The sequence below is a fragment of the Haliotis cracherodii genome, unplaced genomic scaffold (genome assembly GCF_022045235.1).
Source record: "Haliotis cracherodii isolate W230 unplaced genomic scaffold, xgHalCrac1.p SCAF_2, whole genome shotgun sequence".
Classification (NCBI taxonomy): Eukaryota; Metazoa; Mollusca; class Gastropoda; order Lepetellida; family Haliotidae; genus Haliotis; species Haliotis cracherodii.
In genome coordinates, this window is record NW_027266275.1 from 4638170 (window position 1) to 4656228 (window position 18059).

An 18059-nucleotide genomic window follows, 5' to 3' on the forward strand; every position below is an offset into this window, starting at 1 on the left:
TCCGGGGGAGAATAGGTCTTCAGCAACCCATGCTTGCCGTAAAAGGCGATTAACAGGATCAGGTGGTCAGACTCACTGACTTAGTTGATGCATGTCATCGTATCCCAATGTCGTGGATCCATGCTAATGATGTCTATCACTGGATTGTCTCGTCCAGACTCGATTATTTACAGACTGCCGTCATTTGGCTGAAAAATAGCTGAGTGCAGCGTTAAATAACAAACAAATCAGCATGGATTGTTGCTCACAATATCAAAATTGTCTGGTCCAGGAGCTTTTATTTACAAGCCTCCATCATATAGCTGGAATATTGCTGAGTGTGGCATTACAAGAGTCACATGGGCACTACTCACTGGTTTCACAGAAGCGGTACCGTTTTTTCTTGAGTATAGTGTAAAAAAGTATTTAAAAAAAAACAGCTATGTAGAAGGAGGTGCACATAAAACATGCCATTAGGAGTTTTGATGTTTTTTTCGCAACGCAAAGACATTACCATGAGCATGTAACACCAGAAATACCATGTCAACAAATCCATACTGACGTATGCAAATTAATCATGTAATTACACTGTCAGGCTATAAAATGTGTTCATTGTATATCTGGACTTATGTTTGTAACTTATTTCATTAATTTTATTTAAAATTCCTTTTAATATTATTTTAATTATTTCGGCGAAATCCTGTGTGAAGCAATCAGAAGATCGCACAACTCACCGTTGAACATGCCATGACCTTCGGACGCACTCATTCATGCTCAACGCTATAGACGCACACACTCATGTGCGTCAGTATAGAAGAGCAATAACCTTGCGTAAACCCCATTTCACCTAACCTCATCACTGATCAAAGCAGCCTGTTATTACATCACTCACTCACTCACTCACTCACTCACTCACTCACTCACTCACTCACTCACTCACTGTTGCTGATACACTCTGGTGTTGACATTAGTTTGTTCTCCAAACTTCACCATGGACGTCAGCTGTCCCCAGGTTATATGGTATGTAGTGTTAAGCCACTGAGAGTGTCCATCTGGCCAATTGTAACTGTGGCGTGACAGCTGGAATTGTTGAGATGCATTGTGATGGTGTGCTTCTAACCTGCCATGTTATGTCATCAGCAACTGACATTTGTCCTGGGAGAGCCAGCCATAGTTTTGATAGAATTAATTAAATATCATGAATATTTATGGAAACTTAATTAAGTGAATATTTTGACAATGTCATTCAGTGCTATAAACTTTGTAGTCTGCTTTCCGAAAAAGTCCTGTGGAACTGTTAAAAATAGATTTTATCTGAATATATGGACATATTATTAATTAAGCTGTTTGGATTGGAATAAACTTTACCAGACTCCTGTTTTGGACTAGTAACTTATGTTCAAGAGTGCCATGTTGAGGGAAAGGTCCAGAATCACATTCTTCCTAAAGAACTTCATAGCATTGATTAAAATGTTTAAATTGTTTGCAAAATTGATGACCTTTCACACAAAAGTGTATATTTCTTTATTTTGGTAAATATGTTTTATATGGGGGATAAATTAATTTATTTCTGAACAACACAATTTCTAACTGTTCTATTGATCATTGCTCCAAACTGCTTTGTTACTCATGCTGTAAGCACTTGTTTGCCGTCCCTGTGTTGGAAGTGTACAGGCGGCTGTGATGTGGCTGAAGTAGTGTGAACTATGATGTAAACATGCTCCACTTACTGGCTTTGTTCAGTGCATGTCAGGGCCTAATAGCTGGCAGTATGATAATTATCATCACTAAACTACTCGGTGCGCTTGTGAAAGAACTGCAGTCTAGTGGAGAGAGCATCTGAGCAGAGGTTTGGTGGTTTGATCCCGTCTGCGGCATACCCAATGACATGAAAAGATGGTACTTGTTGTTTCCTTGCCTGGTGCTGGGCGCACAGGTGGCCCAGTCATCCAAGGCACCGCGATTTGCTGGGCAGAGTTGCGTCATTGGGCACACCAGAAACCTATGATTGTGGGTTCGAATCCCAGTTCGCCCTGATTATGTTTCGAGGTTTGTCAGCACCATACCCGTGCTTGTGGGTTCCAATGAAGTGGTAAATGTCTGGGACCTGCATCACTTCGGGCTTTCCTCCCACATTGAGCTGACATGCCGCGATATAACTGGAATACTGTTAAAAGCGGCGTTAAACCCAACTCACTTACTCACTTGCCTGGTGCTCAGCATTAAGGAGCTAAGGACTGGTCGGCTCAGAGTGTGCATAAGTGGAGTTTCCATGTTAAACTGTGGCATGGTATCTCAAGGGGCAAGCACAAGAGAACCAGCATTAGTTCACAGACCACACACGCACCCACGCACACACGCACACACACATGCACGCACACCCACGCACACATGCACACCCGCATGTCTGCACATTGCTATATAAACATAATCTTGAACGCGACATTTAACTCCATTTCACCTTACCGTCTTATGACAAATATATGAATCGGCTGTATCAGTTTCCTGCACTGTTGTAAAAAGGTTAAATAACAATTATTCTTGAGGGAACAACTTTCTGTAGGTTATGCTCTTGAGAGGCTTAAATTCAGCATTTGGTCATATGCATGCTCACTCTCTTAGTTTGACTGTAAAATGCTTATTTTGGCAACAATTATAAGCTGTCTTTTTTTGTACTACCAGAGTATGGGGATATCCTTCCTGGTACTAAGATATGTGTTACAATAACTTTTTTCCCACGACATGTATTATGCTGTACAGTTGTTAAAACTGTGTTTACTGAAATCAGTTCTAGAATCGATTGCCGGAACTTATGGAATAGAGATTCACCTTTTATTTGAACAGTATTTAAGTTATGTAATGGCAATAATTGGCATGCAACAAGACGTTTTCATTTAAGGAAAAGCGTTTTGATTTTTTTTAATCCAAGACAGTATCAGGAACCTTGTGACTTTATATCTGGGAATTACAAGGTAAAAGTAACAGTTATTCATCATTGTAACATATTAGTAGGTATGTTCTCTGTTCTGATTGGTTAAAAAGTCTTCTCGAATGAGCATAACATCACTGAATGTTTTAGCTCTTATCACCATGTATGAAAACATTAATTGATGTAACTATTTTTGAAATCGTCAACAGAGTTGTGTTCAAATGAAATTTCCGTACATCTGTCCAGCATAACATCACGTAAATCTTACCAAACGAAATATTTATCTCTCAATTGATTTTTTAGCTGAACATTCATAACATAGAATGATGAAACGCCAGCTGACATGTGAGCTTGTGTTTTGTAGTATTGGACACTGTGAAGCCTTTTGATTTAGCTGGTAGACATTAAACAAATCTTGACCAGGACACCGGTCCACAAAATGATCTATGCAGTCACAGAGGGGATCGTAACTCCCATACTTTAACATAGGTTCACAAGCATTGTAGTTCTAAGAATGCTTTGTGGAAGGAGGCCAGGTTCTGTTAGTTTATCATTACAGGATGACCCGTGAAGATCCGGGGTAGAATAGGTCTTCAGCAACCCATTCTTGTAATGCGAGCAACTAACATGATCGGGTGGTCGGGCTCGCTGACTTGGTTGATGCATATCATCGTATCCCAATTGCGTAGATCGATGCGCATGATGTCAGTCACTGGATTGTCTGGACCAGACTCGATTATTTACAGACCTCCGTCATATAGCTGGAATATTGCTGAGTGCGGTATTAAACAACAAACAAACAGTACAGGGTAGAATAGGTTCAGTAGCCAATGCTTGCCAGAAAGGAGGTTACATTGTGCAACATGGCCGATTGTGTGTCAGTTTACCCCAATTGCATGGATTGTTACTCATGCTATTAACGTGACCCAGACTTTATTCTAGATGCCATGACCAAATATTGCTGACGTCAATGTTGACAAACGATCCGTATTTTAACATCAGTGAGACAGTAGGCACCATGTCACAGCAGAAATACAGCAAACCTGACACTTCAAATCAATGTTAGAAGTGTTATGTTTTAAAAAATGAGTCGTCCATAGCAACACCAGTTCAGTAGATTTCAAGGCCAGTAGTTCTATTGATGTTTGTGTGTATATGTCTGGTACCTCATCTCCTCTGCCTGCATTGAGCATCAGCCTTGACAAGACACCCTGCATCTCAAGACATGAACACAGGCAGCATGTGTACCTATTGTATGGACCTAAATCTGTATGCAAGCACTTTCAAATGTGTAGCTATGGTGGTCACTATTTTCATGTCTTGATTCTTTACTTGTTAATAGCTATCAATGCATGATCGTAGTTGAAACCATTGTTGTTTAACAAAAAAATCCCTGTATCACATTTATCTTTCTGCAAACTGTACAGTTCCGTCTTTGTCAGCAAATATTTGATGCATACCAGAATAATAACATCTCTGTGTGTTTCTCCAGATGAAACAAGGGTATATATGCATATTTCATGATTATGGATTTGTCGTGCAGTAAATTTCAGAAATTTTGATTGTAACCATGGTAAGGATTACATTTTGAAAAACACACATGCCATCGATTATTCTGACGATGAACCTTATTTTGAAGCATAATAGTCAGTCATTAAGTATTTAGTATATATTTCCAGTTGTCAGGAACATAGGAAGACCTCATTGGCTGCAGCTTTGTACATAATTCATAACTCTACCTGTTAATCATTCCTAGTAATTATTGATATGATTGATTTTTGACTGGTGACACTGGTATTTACAAAGTCCCATCGTCACTGGAGCTGTGAGGGATGGACGATATCGTGGTGGGTTAGGAAGATGGTGACGTATTTCAGGGGGTTAAGGGGTGGCTGACGTACAGGACCATGAACCAGTTCTGGCCATTATATCAACCCAACCTTCGACCCGGATTTGTGGTCGTGTCCTACCCCGTAGGTAAGCTTGGCATCACTGTGTCGTGTTAATCCAGCCATCACGGACCGAGCTGAAGCTAACAGAGATGTCCAAATAGCCTTGTCTTCCTTCTTGCTTATCTATTTCTGTTTTACAAATTTCAGAAACTGCGTCTCAAAATTACAATGTATTGATTTACTTGTTTCTTTCAATGAGTCTTTGAACATTTTGTCACATGAGGGTAAGAACGCTGCATTGAAAACATTTGTTTTGCACAGTGTTTCTGTTCAATTATGGAAGAAAGCCTGTGGGCAATGGTGTTTGGATAGTGGATGGTTTCTGTAGATGGGAACATGCGGCAGCCAGTGAGAGCCGTGGGGAGTCAGCTGATGGAGGACTGGCCTTTAGTGGTGGTATGGGTTGATGACATGGAGGAGAGCCGTGGGGAGTCAGCTGATGGAGGACTGGCCTTTAGTGGTGGTATGGGTTGATGACATGGAGGAGAGCCGTGGGGAGTCAGCTGATGGAGGACTGGCCTTTAGTGGGGGTATGGGTTGATGACATGGAGGAGGGCCGTGGGGAGTCAGCTGATAGAGGACTGGCCTTTAATGGTGGTATGGGTTGATGACATGGAGGAGAGCCGTGGGGAGTCAGCTGATGAAGGACTGGCCTTTAGTGGTGGTATGGGTTGATGACATGGAGGAGAGCCGTGGGGAGTCAGCTGATGAAGGACTGGCCTTTAGTGGTGGTATGGGTTGATGACATGGAGGAGGGCCGTGGGGAGTCAGCTGATAGAGGACTGGCCTTTAATGGTGGTATGGGTTGATGACATGGAGGAGAGCCGTGGGGAGTCAGCTGATGGAGGACTGGCCTTTAGTGGTGGTATGGGTTGATGACATGGAGGAGGGCCGTGGGGAGTCAGCTGATGAAGGACTGGCCTTTAGTGGTGGTATGGGTTGATGACATGGAGGAGAGCTGTGGGGAGTCAGCTAATGGAGGACTGGCCTTTAGTGGTGGTATGGGTTGATGACATGGAGGAGGGCCGTGGGGAGTCAGCTGATGAAGGACTGGCCTTTAGTGGTGGTATGGGTTGATGACATGGAGGAGGGCCGTGGGGAGTCAGCTGATAGAGGACTGGCCTTTAATGGTGGTATGGGTTGATGACATGGAGGAGAGCCGTGGGGGGTCAGCTGATGAAGGACTGGCCTTTAGTGGTGGTATGGGTTGATGACATGGAGGAGAGCCGTGGGGAGTCAGCTGATGAAGGACTGGCCTTTAGTGGTGGTATGGGTTGATGACATGGAGGAGGGCCGTGGGGAGTCAGCTGATAGAGGACTGGCCTTTAATGGTGGTATGGGTTGATGACATGGAGGAGAGCCGTGGGGAGTCAGCTGATGGAGGACTGGCCTTTAGTGGTGGTATGGGTTGATGACATGGAGGAGGGCCGTGGGGAGTCAGCTGATGAAGGACTGGCCTTTAGTGGTGGTATGGGTTGATGACATTGAGGAGAGCTGTGGGGAGTCAGCTGATGAAGGACTGGCCTTTAGTGGTGGTATGGGTTGATGACATGGAGGGGAGCTGTGGGGAGTCAGCTGATGGAGGACTGGCCTTTAGTGGTGGTATGGGTTGATGTCATGGAGGAGGGCCGTGGGGAGTCAGCTGATGGAGGACTGGCCTTTAGTGGTGGTATGGGTTGATGACATGGAGGTGTGATAACTTGAAACTCAGTCTTTGAAAGGCATTTAGAAGTGATACACATAAGGAAGAGAATTAATAAATGTCAACTTCTTTATTATGAGGAACACAACATTTCGGAGTATATGCTTACTTCTATAGAAAGCAGAATATGTAGCATCTCCTAACAATAATCATCTTTGGGGCAAGCGTGTCCACTCACCTATATGAAAGCCTAGTTTCTACCCTTGCCACATCAAGGCCACTTTTCTTGGCTCGACCCTGGCGCCACCTCGCTTAAATCACAAGTTGTGCCCCTTGTAATGAAAACGCAATATCCAAATCAGATCACTGTTCTTATCTGATATAGCTTCCATAGACAACCATAGGTGACGACTTAGTCCATCAGATAACGAAAACATTCGCGATTTCACCCCTTACACAAAAACATAGGCAATTGTTGTGGTGTTTAAAAGATGTCAACAAAGACAGGCAGCGGTAAATCACTTTCATATGAGGTGTACCAGTCATGGATGTTGATTTTGTGAAAAGTTCTCTGATTGGACTATCGATGTGTGGGATACTCCAATCATATTTAGCACAGGAAGGTGGGCTTGATGTGGCAAGGGTGGAAACAAGACTTTGATAAGAAGGCTAGCAGACGCTCTTGCCTCAGTCATGTGTTGATGGAAAGATATGCTGCTTGGCTTGTGCCCTGTTGAGCACAGCTGTCATCAGGTTGACAGCTGTGTGGCAAGTTGTCAGTTTATAAGCTATCCCAAAAGCAGTTACTAGAAAGCAAATGTCATCCAAACTTTAAAAAACTATATATTTAAATATCTGGTATGTTTTGGGTTGATGATCCTGTTGCACCAGCCCACGGCCATCTTGGATTTACCAGTGTTACGTCTGTTGTATCTCTCTGTCATCAACCCAAACTGACTCAACCGCCAAGAGTCTTTACTTCCCGCTATGTGACTACAAGTGACGTAATAACATGTCATGATAGAACATGATGTCACAACCTGACCTAACCTCCGGGTCACAGTCAGCTCATTAACTGACCTTGACCTCACAATGTGGCTCATCAATAAAGAAGGACACAACAACCATTTTCTATGGGGGGGATAGGGCACCTTGTGGTTTAAGCTGTTTGATTATAAATACCTGCACCAACTTGCTCCCAAAGGTTCATACCCTGTCCAGTTTGAGGGACACAATGCTGAAAATAACTATCCAATCAAATCACATGCACTAGAAATTCTGTGGGAAGTTGCTGACAAGAGAGGTATTGAATGGTAACCTACCTTTTGAATATTTTTGGTAAAAGTTGCACTAAAATGACACGATATTGGATTATATTGTTTCTGATAAAATTATAAAGAAAATGTGTGTACACGTGATTGCTATTTCCGGCAATGGTAATTTGTATTTCTTCATTTAACACAATCCCAACAGAACAGGAAATATAATTTAAATGGTAAATCATCTTATCATACCTCCATGTCTGAATGATGTGATCTGATTGGTCCATGTGATGTTGAAATTTTCTACTTGAGGACATCATATTTCCATTTTATTTCAATAACACCATTATAGAATAGTAGGGAGAAACAAATACAGAAAACTCACACCAAGAACATCACATGCAGCTTAATAGCTTAGCACTTCTCAGTCATCAGTTATACCTGTGAAGATCTGGAGTAGAATAGGCCTTCAGGAACCCATGCTTGTCCTAAATGGTGACTATGTTTGTCGTAAGAGGCGACTAACGGGATCGGGTGGTCAGGCTCGCTGACTTGGTTGATGCATGTCATTGTATCCCAATTGTGTGTATCAATGCTCATGATATCAATCACTGGATTGCCTGGTCCAGACTCGATTATTTACAGCCTGATTCTAAGCTGCGTGCATACAGAGCCAATCAATACTTCATATCAATATTTTGAAATACAATGTTGTCAGAAAATTACGCTGTAAGTAATATTTTGTTAAAGTGACATTATTTCATTAAAATATTAAGTAAGTTTGCATGTTTATTGTTTTACTTATGAAATCATAACAATTAGATGTGAGCTCTGGCAAAACAAATGTAATGATTATTAATCTATTTGTTGTCAGCCGATAAGCACCACAAAGAGCTATCAAATTGATTGTCAATTAGTGAAGATGATATTTTCCGTTGTTTCTGTTGACACTTTAAAAAATGTGTATGAACAGAGTATGAACTGTTTCTAAGATAGATATTTTCAAAATCTAGATGATTGAATCTAACTTCCCAATTGTAAAAATAAAGGATGCTGTATGGTGCTGGGTGCACTACCACGCCAAATTCACACTTTACTGTAGCAGTATGTGGGGAAATCAGTCACTGTGATAACAGTTTCACATAACAGGATAATTAGTAGTGTTTAACACTTTAAAATATATTTTTTTCAATATTATTGACCACAAATGGATGAAACTTTTATCTGTAGCCATTAAAATTCCTACAGGTTAATTATCTCCCGTCACGAAGTGGAAGGGGGATATAGGAATGGGTGCCGTCCGTCTGTCTGGAGCAGAACACAAAAAACATGAGAGATATCTTAACCAAACTTGGCACATAGATAGGGCTAGTGGTGAACTGGTGCCATTTGATAGTTTGGGATTAAAAAAAAAATTATTATTCCAATTCCATGGCAACGACTTTGACTTAGACTGAAAATGGCGATAGTCCTCGTTTCCGGAGCAGATCTTGAAAACCGTACCATATTTCTTCACCAAACTTGGCACATAGATAGGTCTAGTGGTGAACTGGTGCCTTTTGATAGTTTGGGATTTTTGAGAGAAAAAATGTTTTTCGAGTTTCCATGGCAACCACTTTGACTTAGACTCAAAATGGCAGTAGTCTTCGTTTCCGGAGCAGATCTTGAAAACCGTACCATATTTCTTCACCAAACGTGGCACATAATGTCATCTCGCAGTATTGAATGCATTTACTTTCTTGTTGGCAAGTTCTGCATTGCTTGTGTGTATGTTCCTCCAAAAGTGTCATGGACACGGTTGTTGCATTCACTGACTAACTTCGTGCAGAAACTTCAGGATCTCTCAGATGATTGATGCTGTACTTCTCACTTCACCTCATGGCGACCCTGCTCTCATTGATCTCTAAGTAAAGTAAGAACTCCCTTACTTCTCTCATAATAACATAACTCATTACAATTACAACAGTGTAACTGCCTCCTATCCTGTATATATTCTTGTCAACCATACTCTGTACTTCACTTGCTTGATAACAGTGTTAGAACCTACCCCAAAACGTCGCTCCTAATTGTAATAAAGAAGTTGTTCGTCCATATGTCTCATCCTTAGTCATTACAAATACAGTTACATATTCTATCATAATCTGCAGATGGCAAAACAACACCAGTAATAACTTTTTTTAGTGCTGCAATTAGACCATTCACACCAGGAGCTAATGCATTGCACACAATCAGACACGTCATATTGGCGGGGATATGAGTATTTCATGCTTGTTTTTTTAGCAATTTTATAAATAATGCATGTGTTTCTCTGAATTTCTAAAGTGAAGTGACATTCCATTGATGCAAAGATGTAACAATGTACCAGCATAATAGTTTATGGAATGTTGCCGTGCTGCTCTCATAACACACACCTGTGGTAAAAATGGAATTAGTTACTTTTTGTATGGTATATGGAGCTGTATCTTTGATTTCACTGTCAGTCTATGATATTCAGCTGCATCGTTTCATGTAGGCGAGTGGAAATGGGTAATACTATGTGCAGTGTTGTGTCCCTTGAGCTGGCCAGAAACCAAATATTGTGGGTTCGATTTGTGTTTTGCCCTGATGATGTTGCTAGGTTTATCAGCTACATACATACCCATGCTTGTGGATTTTACCACATTGATAAATGTCTGCATCACATCAAGGTGCCATGCTGTGATGTAAATGACATGCTGTGATTTGTTCAAACTATTGTTTGTTCCAGGTTTGCACAACAATGTGAACAATGACAAGCTGCTGGAGAAGAAGATCAAGGTGCTGTGTCATCTCGGCCAGTTCCAGGAAGCATATGACCTCGCCTGCGACTGGAAGGTCCGAGATCCACAGGTAGGTGATATCTTGTTTTAATCCCTGGTTTGTAAGACATATCACACACTTCAAAGCATTTGTCAGTTAACTTGAAAACCTAAGATCCAGAGGTAGGAAACAAACCATGTGTTTCCTCTGTGGGAAATAGGTCTCAAGCAACCCATGATTGTCGTGGGAGGCAACAGAAGGAATCTGGTGATCAGGATCACTGACTTGGTCTTAAGATCACTGGTTTGCCTGGTCCTGATTTGATTATTGACTGGTTGCTGTGAAATAGCTGCATTATATCTGAGTGTGGCAGTAAACAACCCACAAAAACCCAAACAAACAATTCTTTCTAATACGGCCTAATGGAACCACCCACACAGTCAGCAAATTCTAGGTGTGTATCCATAACCTTTCTTCTTACTTCGTGTGACCAAAACCCTTTCCTGTAGAATAATTATGTTAAAATTAATTTTGGGGGGTCCCTGGACCCCACTTTTCAAGTCAAGGTAAAACACAGTGAAAGAATGTTGATAACTAACTGGATCCATTACAGAACAGTATGTCACCACTTGCGTCCAAGTGATGACCCTGGCTGTAACCACAAGATCTGTTTACATCTGTCAGTCATAGTTTGAGTTCGCAAGTCTCTTCCTTTTGGAGTTCACCAGGTGCATACAGGTCATTAAGTAAGCAGGTGATGTAAGCAGTTCTGACTGCAGAGTAGGTGGGTTGGCAACTGTACTCAGCAACCAGAACCACTCAGTGTATCGAGGACCAGCTCTGCAATACTACTGCTGGGACGGGTAACTTGGGTACCGGTGTCAGGTGGGCCCTGAGTAGGACCCCGGTACCCACAGTACTACCTGGACCCGTGGTTAGTCACGTGATATATTGTTAATGTCAAAAACTCACTGTAGCTCAGTGGTTACACTACAATTTGCTGATGTTCGCATTTCTTTCTGACCATGCACACATTCCTTTGACTTATGTATGTTTGAGTGAAGATAAAGCTTCAGTCAACTTTAGTGTACTCGTGATTGTTTGATGCATGTATCTTAATAGTTTTTATCAGGGCTGACAATAGCAAAGCAGACATTTTGTTCCCAACTCTTGAGACCTACATCAGGAAGGGTCGGGTAATAGGGGGATGGGTACCCAGGTAGTAAATTTGGACTTGTCCCGGCCCTATGCTATACACTTCAGTGTCTCTCCTCAGCCAAATGACTTTACTTGAGGTCACTCTTTGTTCACCCAGCGGTGATATGGGTACCAGGTAGGAACATTGGTGATATTAACTGGGTTGTATGCACACCGATCATTTGACCAGGGTAATAATGTCCTGCACTTTCAACATGTCCATGTATGGTTGACCACACTTTCCTCATGACTGTGCTGGTGGAAACATTCTCTCGTCACACTGAACATGCTGAAGACCCAAGTTCATTTCCCCAGCCGTGATGTTATAGGAATATTGCTAAAATCAGCTTAAGATCCAACTCCCTCGATCTTAGCTGTATGGCAGGTTGCCCACAGTGACCTGAATCACCTACAGCCCAAACCATTGCACAATTCAATGACATCATTTTGCCTTCTGCTGTGACCCTCTGTACACTCTCCTACCCAGAGCTTCTTGTGGTCAGCCTGGTGGTACCTCTACCTCAGGCAAGCAAGCACACTGGGGTGACTTATCACATCTTCCACAGCCCATTCAACAGGTTACACACTTTTGTCATCCATTTCATTAGGGGAAAGTCTTCACATTTTGTTTCCTAACAAGTAACAAGTCTGGTCACCTGACATGTGAATGTGTTTGTGTCAGCAGTGTAATGCTAAGTCATCGCTGCGCCAGTTTGTGCACTCCTTGTAGACTGGCATACCACAAGTTAGCATTCCACACTTTATCTACTTCAACTATACATAGCTGTCTTTATCAGCAGACACTAATTAGGTTAAGAACTTCAAGTTAAACAATCTGTTTGTCCTAATTGCCACAAGCCAACACACATCAATGTTTACATCAAGTTCAGTGGAGCATGTCCGTAGAGAGCTGATTGCAGAAGTAAACGTTGAATACAGGCAGCCACCTGTGAACTTGCAAGCTTCACTGTTAATGGTTCCTTCCACTCTGTGACCTCCACCTCCTCCAAGACTGTGGCACTGATAAGGTGCCATGGATCAGTGTTTGTTGTACTTCCCAGTACACTGTAAGTAGGGCAGTGCACATGCTTAGTCAAAGACCTGCTGGAGTATGGCACTGAAGGTATATACCCCGGTTTGTGGGTTGTTAAATATGCACAGAGAATATATGTACACATGCTTAGTCAAAGACCTGCTGGAGTATGGCACTGAAGGTATATACCCTGGTCTTGGTTGTTAAATATACACAGAGAATATATGTACACATGATTAGTCAAAGACCTGCTGGAGTATGGCACTGAAGGTAAATACCCTGGTTTGGGGTTGTTAAATATGCACAGAGAATATATGTACACATGATTAGTCAAAGACCTGCTTTAGTATGGCACTGAAGGTATATACCCTGGTTTGGGGCTGTTAAATATGCACAGAGAATATATGTACACATGATTAGTCAAAGACCTGCTGGAGTATGGCACTGAAGATAAATACCCTGGTTTGGGGTTGTTAAATATGCACAGAGAATATATGTACACATGATTAGTCAAAGACCTGCTGGAGTATGGCACTGAAGGTAAATACCCTGGTTTGGGGTTGTTAAATATGCACAGAGAATATATGTACACATGATTAGTCAAAGACCTGCTGGAGTATGGCACTGAAGGTATATACCCTGGTTTGGGGTTGTTAAATATGCACAGAGAATATATGTACACATGATTAGTCAAAGACCTGCTGGAGTATGGCACTGAAGGTATATACCCTGGTTTGGGGTTGTTAAATATGCACAGAGAATATATGTACACATGATTAGTCAAAGACCTGCTGGAGTATGGCACTGAAGGTATATACCCTGGTTTGTGGGTTGTTAAATATGCACAGAGAATATATGTACACATGATTAGTCAAAGACCTGCTGGAGTATGGCACTGAAGGTATATACCCTGGTCTTGGTTGTTAAATATACACAGAGAATATATGTACACATGATTAGTCAAAGACCTGCTGGAGTATGGCACTGAAGGTAAATACCCTGGTTTGGGGTTGTTAAATATGCACAGAGAATATATGTACACATGATTAGTCAAAGACCTGCTTTAGTATGGCACTGAAGGTATATACCCTGGTTTGGGGCTGTTAAATATGCACAGAGAATATATGTACACATGATTAGTCAAAGACCTGCTGGAGTATGGCACTGAAGATAAATACCCTGGTTTGGGGTTGTTAAATATGCACAGAGAATATATGTACACATGATTAGTCAAAGACCTGCTGGAGTATGGCACTGAAGGTAAATACCCTGGTTTGGGGTTGTTAAATATGCACAGAGAATATATGTACACATGATTAGTCAAAGACCTGCTGGAGTATGGCACTGAAGGTATATACCCTGGTTTGGGGTTGTTAAATATGCACAGAGAATATATGTACACATGATTAGTCAAAGACCTGCTGGAGTATGGCACTGAAGGTATATACCCTGGTTTGGGGTTGTTAAATATGCACAGAGAATATATGTACACATGATTAGTCAAAGACCTGCTGGAGTATGGCACTGAAGGTATATACCCTGGTTTGTGGGTTGTTAAATATGCACAGAGAATATATGTACACATGATTAGTCAAAGACCTGCTGGAGTATGGCACTGAAGGTATATACCCTGGTTTGTGGGTTGTTAAATATGCACAGAGAATATATGTACACATGATTAGTCAAAGACCTGCTGGAGTATGGCACTGAAGGTATATACCCTGGTTTGGGGTTGTTAAATATGCACAGAGAATATATGTACACATGATTAGTCAAAGACCTGCTGGAGTATGGCACTGAAGGTAAATACCCTGGTTTGGGGTTGTTAAATATGCACAGAGAATATATGTACACATGATTAGTCAAAGACCTGCTGGAGTATGGCACTGAAGGTATATACCCTGGTTTGGGGTTGTTAAATATGCACAGAGAATATATGTACACATGATTAGTCAAAGACCTGCTTGAGTATGGCACTGAAGGTAAATACCCTGGTTTGGGGTTGTTAAATATGCCCATAGTTAACGGTTGAATAATTTCATACTAAAAAGTTTATACTGTTTCTTTCATGCTGATTGGCTGAAAGTGTTGTCACATGATCCGATATTTGGAGTTCACACATCCAAGTCAGGAACAGGGTATCCAAGTCAGAATAGGGTATCCAAGTCAGAGCAGGGTATCCAAGTCAGAGCAGGGTATCCAAGTCAGAGCAGTATCCAAGTCAGAACAGGGTATCCAAGTCAGAATAGGGTATCCAAGTCAGAGCATGTCCAAGTCAGAGCAGTATCCAAGCCAGAATAGGGTATCAAAGTCAGAGCAGGATATCCAAGTCTGAACAGAGTAGCCAAGTCAGAGCAGGGTATCCAATCCAGAGCAAGTTTTTGCACAGACTAAAAGTGTTGTTAAGTATTCAGCAATTAGAGGGATTTGTGTCAGTTGTTTGACAGTTCTGCCCTAAAGGTCTCTCAATTCTGTTCAATGTGCAATCCTGTATTGCAGGGGCTATTGTTTAACATATCTTCTATATTCCAAACTGAAAGCTCAATTGATACATTGATATGTTTTCAGCATCCCGTGGCACAGAAAGAAGTGAACCGACTGAAGATTGTTTTGAATGCGTTACGTGATCAGGTACGTCTGAACATGCTGCGGCACTTGTACTGTGATGTGTGTTAAGTTTGTTACTCACTCGATGAGTATACCACTGTTTAATAAACATCCTCCTGTATTTCACCACATTATGTAATTGTGTGTTCAAAACCCTGGCTCACCTCACCTCACCTCACCTCACCTCACCTCACCTCACCTCACCTCACCTCACCTCACGACTTCCACTGAAGGTATCCAATGACAATGAACCAAAAGTGGGTTACAAGTAGCCAAACATTTCTGAATTGCACCAGATCGGGGGGATATGTCATCTCCTGATGACTCTTGTTTGAATCGGGCATCAATAGCAACTGTACACTACTCTTCTTCTGATAAAATCTTCTAATTTTCAGATGACATGCATGGACCTAAAATGTGTACATCTTAGAACTTGCTGAATTGACATATATTTAATTGAAACTGTCAGGTCCATGCTCTTTTTGCAGTGGCCTTTGATTTTACACAGGAACTGATATTTGGTAAGAGTATAACTCTCAACCTTGTGTCGTAGTAATGCAAGCTCTGTGGAATAATAATGGCTCAGGGCATCAATGAAAAAGGAAGCATTACGTTACATCACTACAATTAGCCTTCATCACCACAGTGCAAAGGACCTTGAGTTTCCCGTTGCCAATGAGAGTAGCCTCCCATGGGTTAGGTGCAGAGGGGTTAAGAATGTCAACTGATGCAATTCTTTACTATGTATTGTTGGTAATCGATAATTTGCGTTTCTTAAAATTACAACAAATTTCATAACTTTCAGGCTACCTCCTTGCTTGTATGACATAAAATAGACAACATGACTTGATATAGTGACTGTCGATTGTCTCTATGATCCCTCTGAGGTACATTGAACTGAGTTTATTTTATGAAGCTAGATGTTTCAGTTGAATGCAGATATGGCTAACTTGAAGATATGTGTAATTAGAATAGCATCTTAGAATCTGCATTGTTTTGATTGATCTTCAAGAAAGTTACACAGCTTTTTAGCGAGATCGTACATTGAGAGAACAGGCTATGGTCAAGTCATCCTCTAACCTATTCATACGCCATCCTGACACCAATGACGTCTTTTCTATAAGATATATTCAGATAATTTGCTAAGTTTATGTGAGTAATAAATTGATAACCACACTTGTACCTGTTCGATACCAGTTTTATTTGCCCTTTAAGATACATTTAGAAATACACTCGTACTAAAAACAGTATTTAGCAGGGACTCTTTGGCATGTTTAGATATTTTCATTTTCATATCGACTGAAGGTTGTGTTGAATGTTCTACATGATCAGGAAAGTCAGAGAATGTTGCGACATCACACATTAGCGTGTGTTAATTATTCATGCCAACACGATAATGCCTGTCTCTTGTCTACCAATGTATTGATCCCCTACACCAGGTATGGAGATTGATATTATGTAGGACTATTCCCTGTTATGCATCGATTGACATTTCCCCTTGAGTACTTTCACTTACCTGGCTGAAGATGTGCTGAATTAATCTTGTTAGTGTCAATATGATTACTTACAATTTCAATAATTACTACAGAAACAATACAGCGCAGTTGTAGTTCAAGAGGTTTCTGGGGTAGAGTGAGATATCATTCTCCATGTTGACTGAGAAATGTTGCCTGTTTCAGTGAAGAATAAAAAAACAATTTGATTTCAAAACTAAAAGGAAGAACGCCACTAAGTCTACCTGAGAGCTATGTATCCATATGTTTAGTTCACCTGACTGAAAGTTAAGTCAGCTTATGTCATTCACCTGTTTGTCCAGCGTCCGGCTTCAGTCATGCTTCGTGAACATCTTATCCTCAGCAACTCAGGACCAATGAAGCTGAAACTTCTCATGCTTGTTCCCATCAATGGCACACCAATATTGTTTAAGGGGTCTCCACGGTAACTATATATATTGAAAAACACATTCATGGCCATTACTCAGTCAGTTTTGTACAAAACGTAATGAAATTTGGTATGTGTTTTGTTAATTATAGGCTTAAAACATTGCTTCCGATTTTTTTCAATATTTTTAAGTTGACGTTTTTATGTCCATGTTCTATTATTCTATCAAAATACATATGTGGTTTGTAAACTTTGAAATTGACAGACTCTGGGAGCAGAACTGTGGCATGTTAGTTTTTATTGTTTGATAAATACTTGAAGAAGTCGACGGATGACCAAGTAGACACAATTCATGGATAACAACTTCTTTAATAATGTAAAGGCGACGTTTCGGTATAGCTCCTTATACCGTTGTCAAGCAAGGGAAGACAATTGCATAAGGATCTTGACAACGGTATAAGGATCTAAACCAAAATGACGCTTTTACAGTATTAAAGAAGTTGTTATCCATAAATTGTGTCTACTTTGTCATTAGTTTTTAGTTTCAGTTTTAGTCTTGAATGTGAACTTTCATGAAGGAGCACTCTTTGTTGATGATATTTTATACAGTTGACTAAGTATGCAGGTGAGCTACAGTGATGTGGTACTGTTTTAAATGTTATGGTGACTCTCCAGACTCTATTAGGTTTCAAAGTTCCCTATATTTTGTTAGTGTCAATGGCACAATTAAACTAGTTTCTTCCAGTTTCCCTTGCCCACTTAGAAATAAACTGTTTTATACAAATATATATTGACACAA

General features: G+C 41.0%; 1 protein-coding gene across 2 annotated transcripts in view; it reads left to right on the plus strand.

Annotated features, from left to right (window-relative positions):
- Positions 1 to 18059, plus strand: part of LOC139469549 (probable helicase with zinc finger domain) — a 65328-nt gene that overhangs the window by 17093 nt on the left and 30176 nt on the right. For both annotated transcript variants that reach the window (XM_071251740.1, XM_071251739.1), the window contains exons 4-5: positions 10511 to 10632; positions 15341 to 15403. In XM_071251740.1, the coding sequence (XP_071107841.1) occupies positions 10511 to 10632; positions 15341 to 15403 (185 nt within the window). The remainder of the gene's footprint in view (positions 1 to 10510; positions 10633 to 15340; positions 15404 to 18059) is intronic.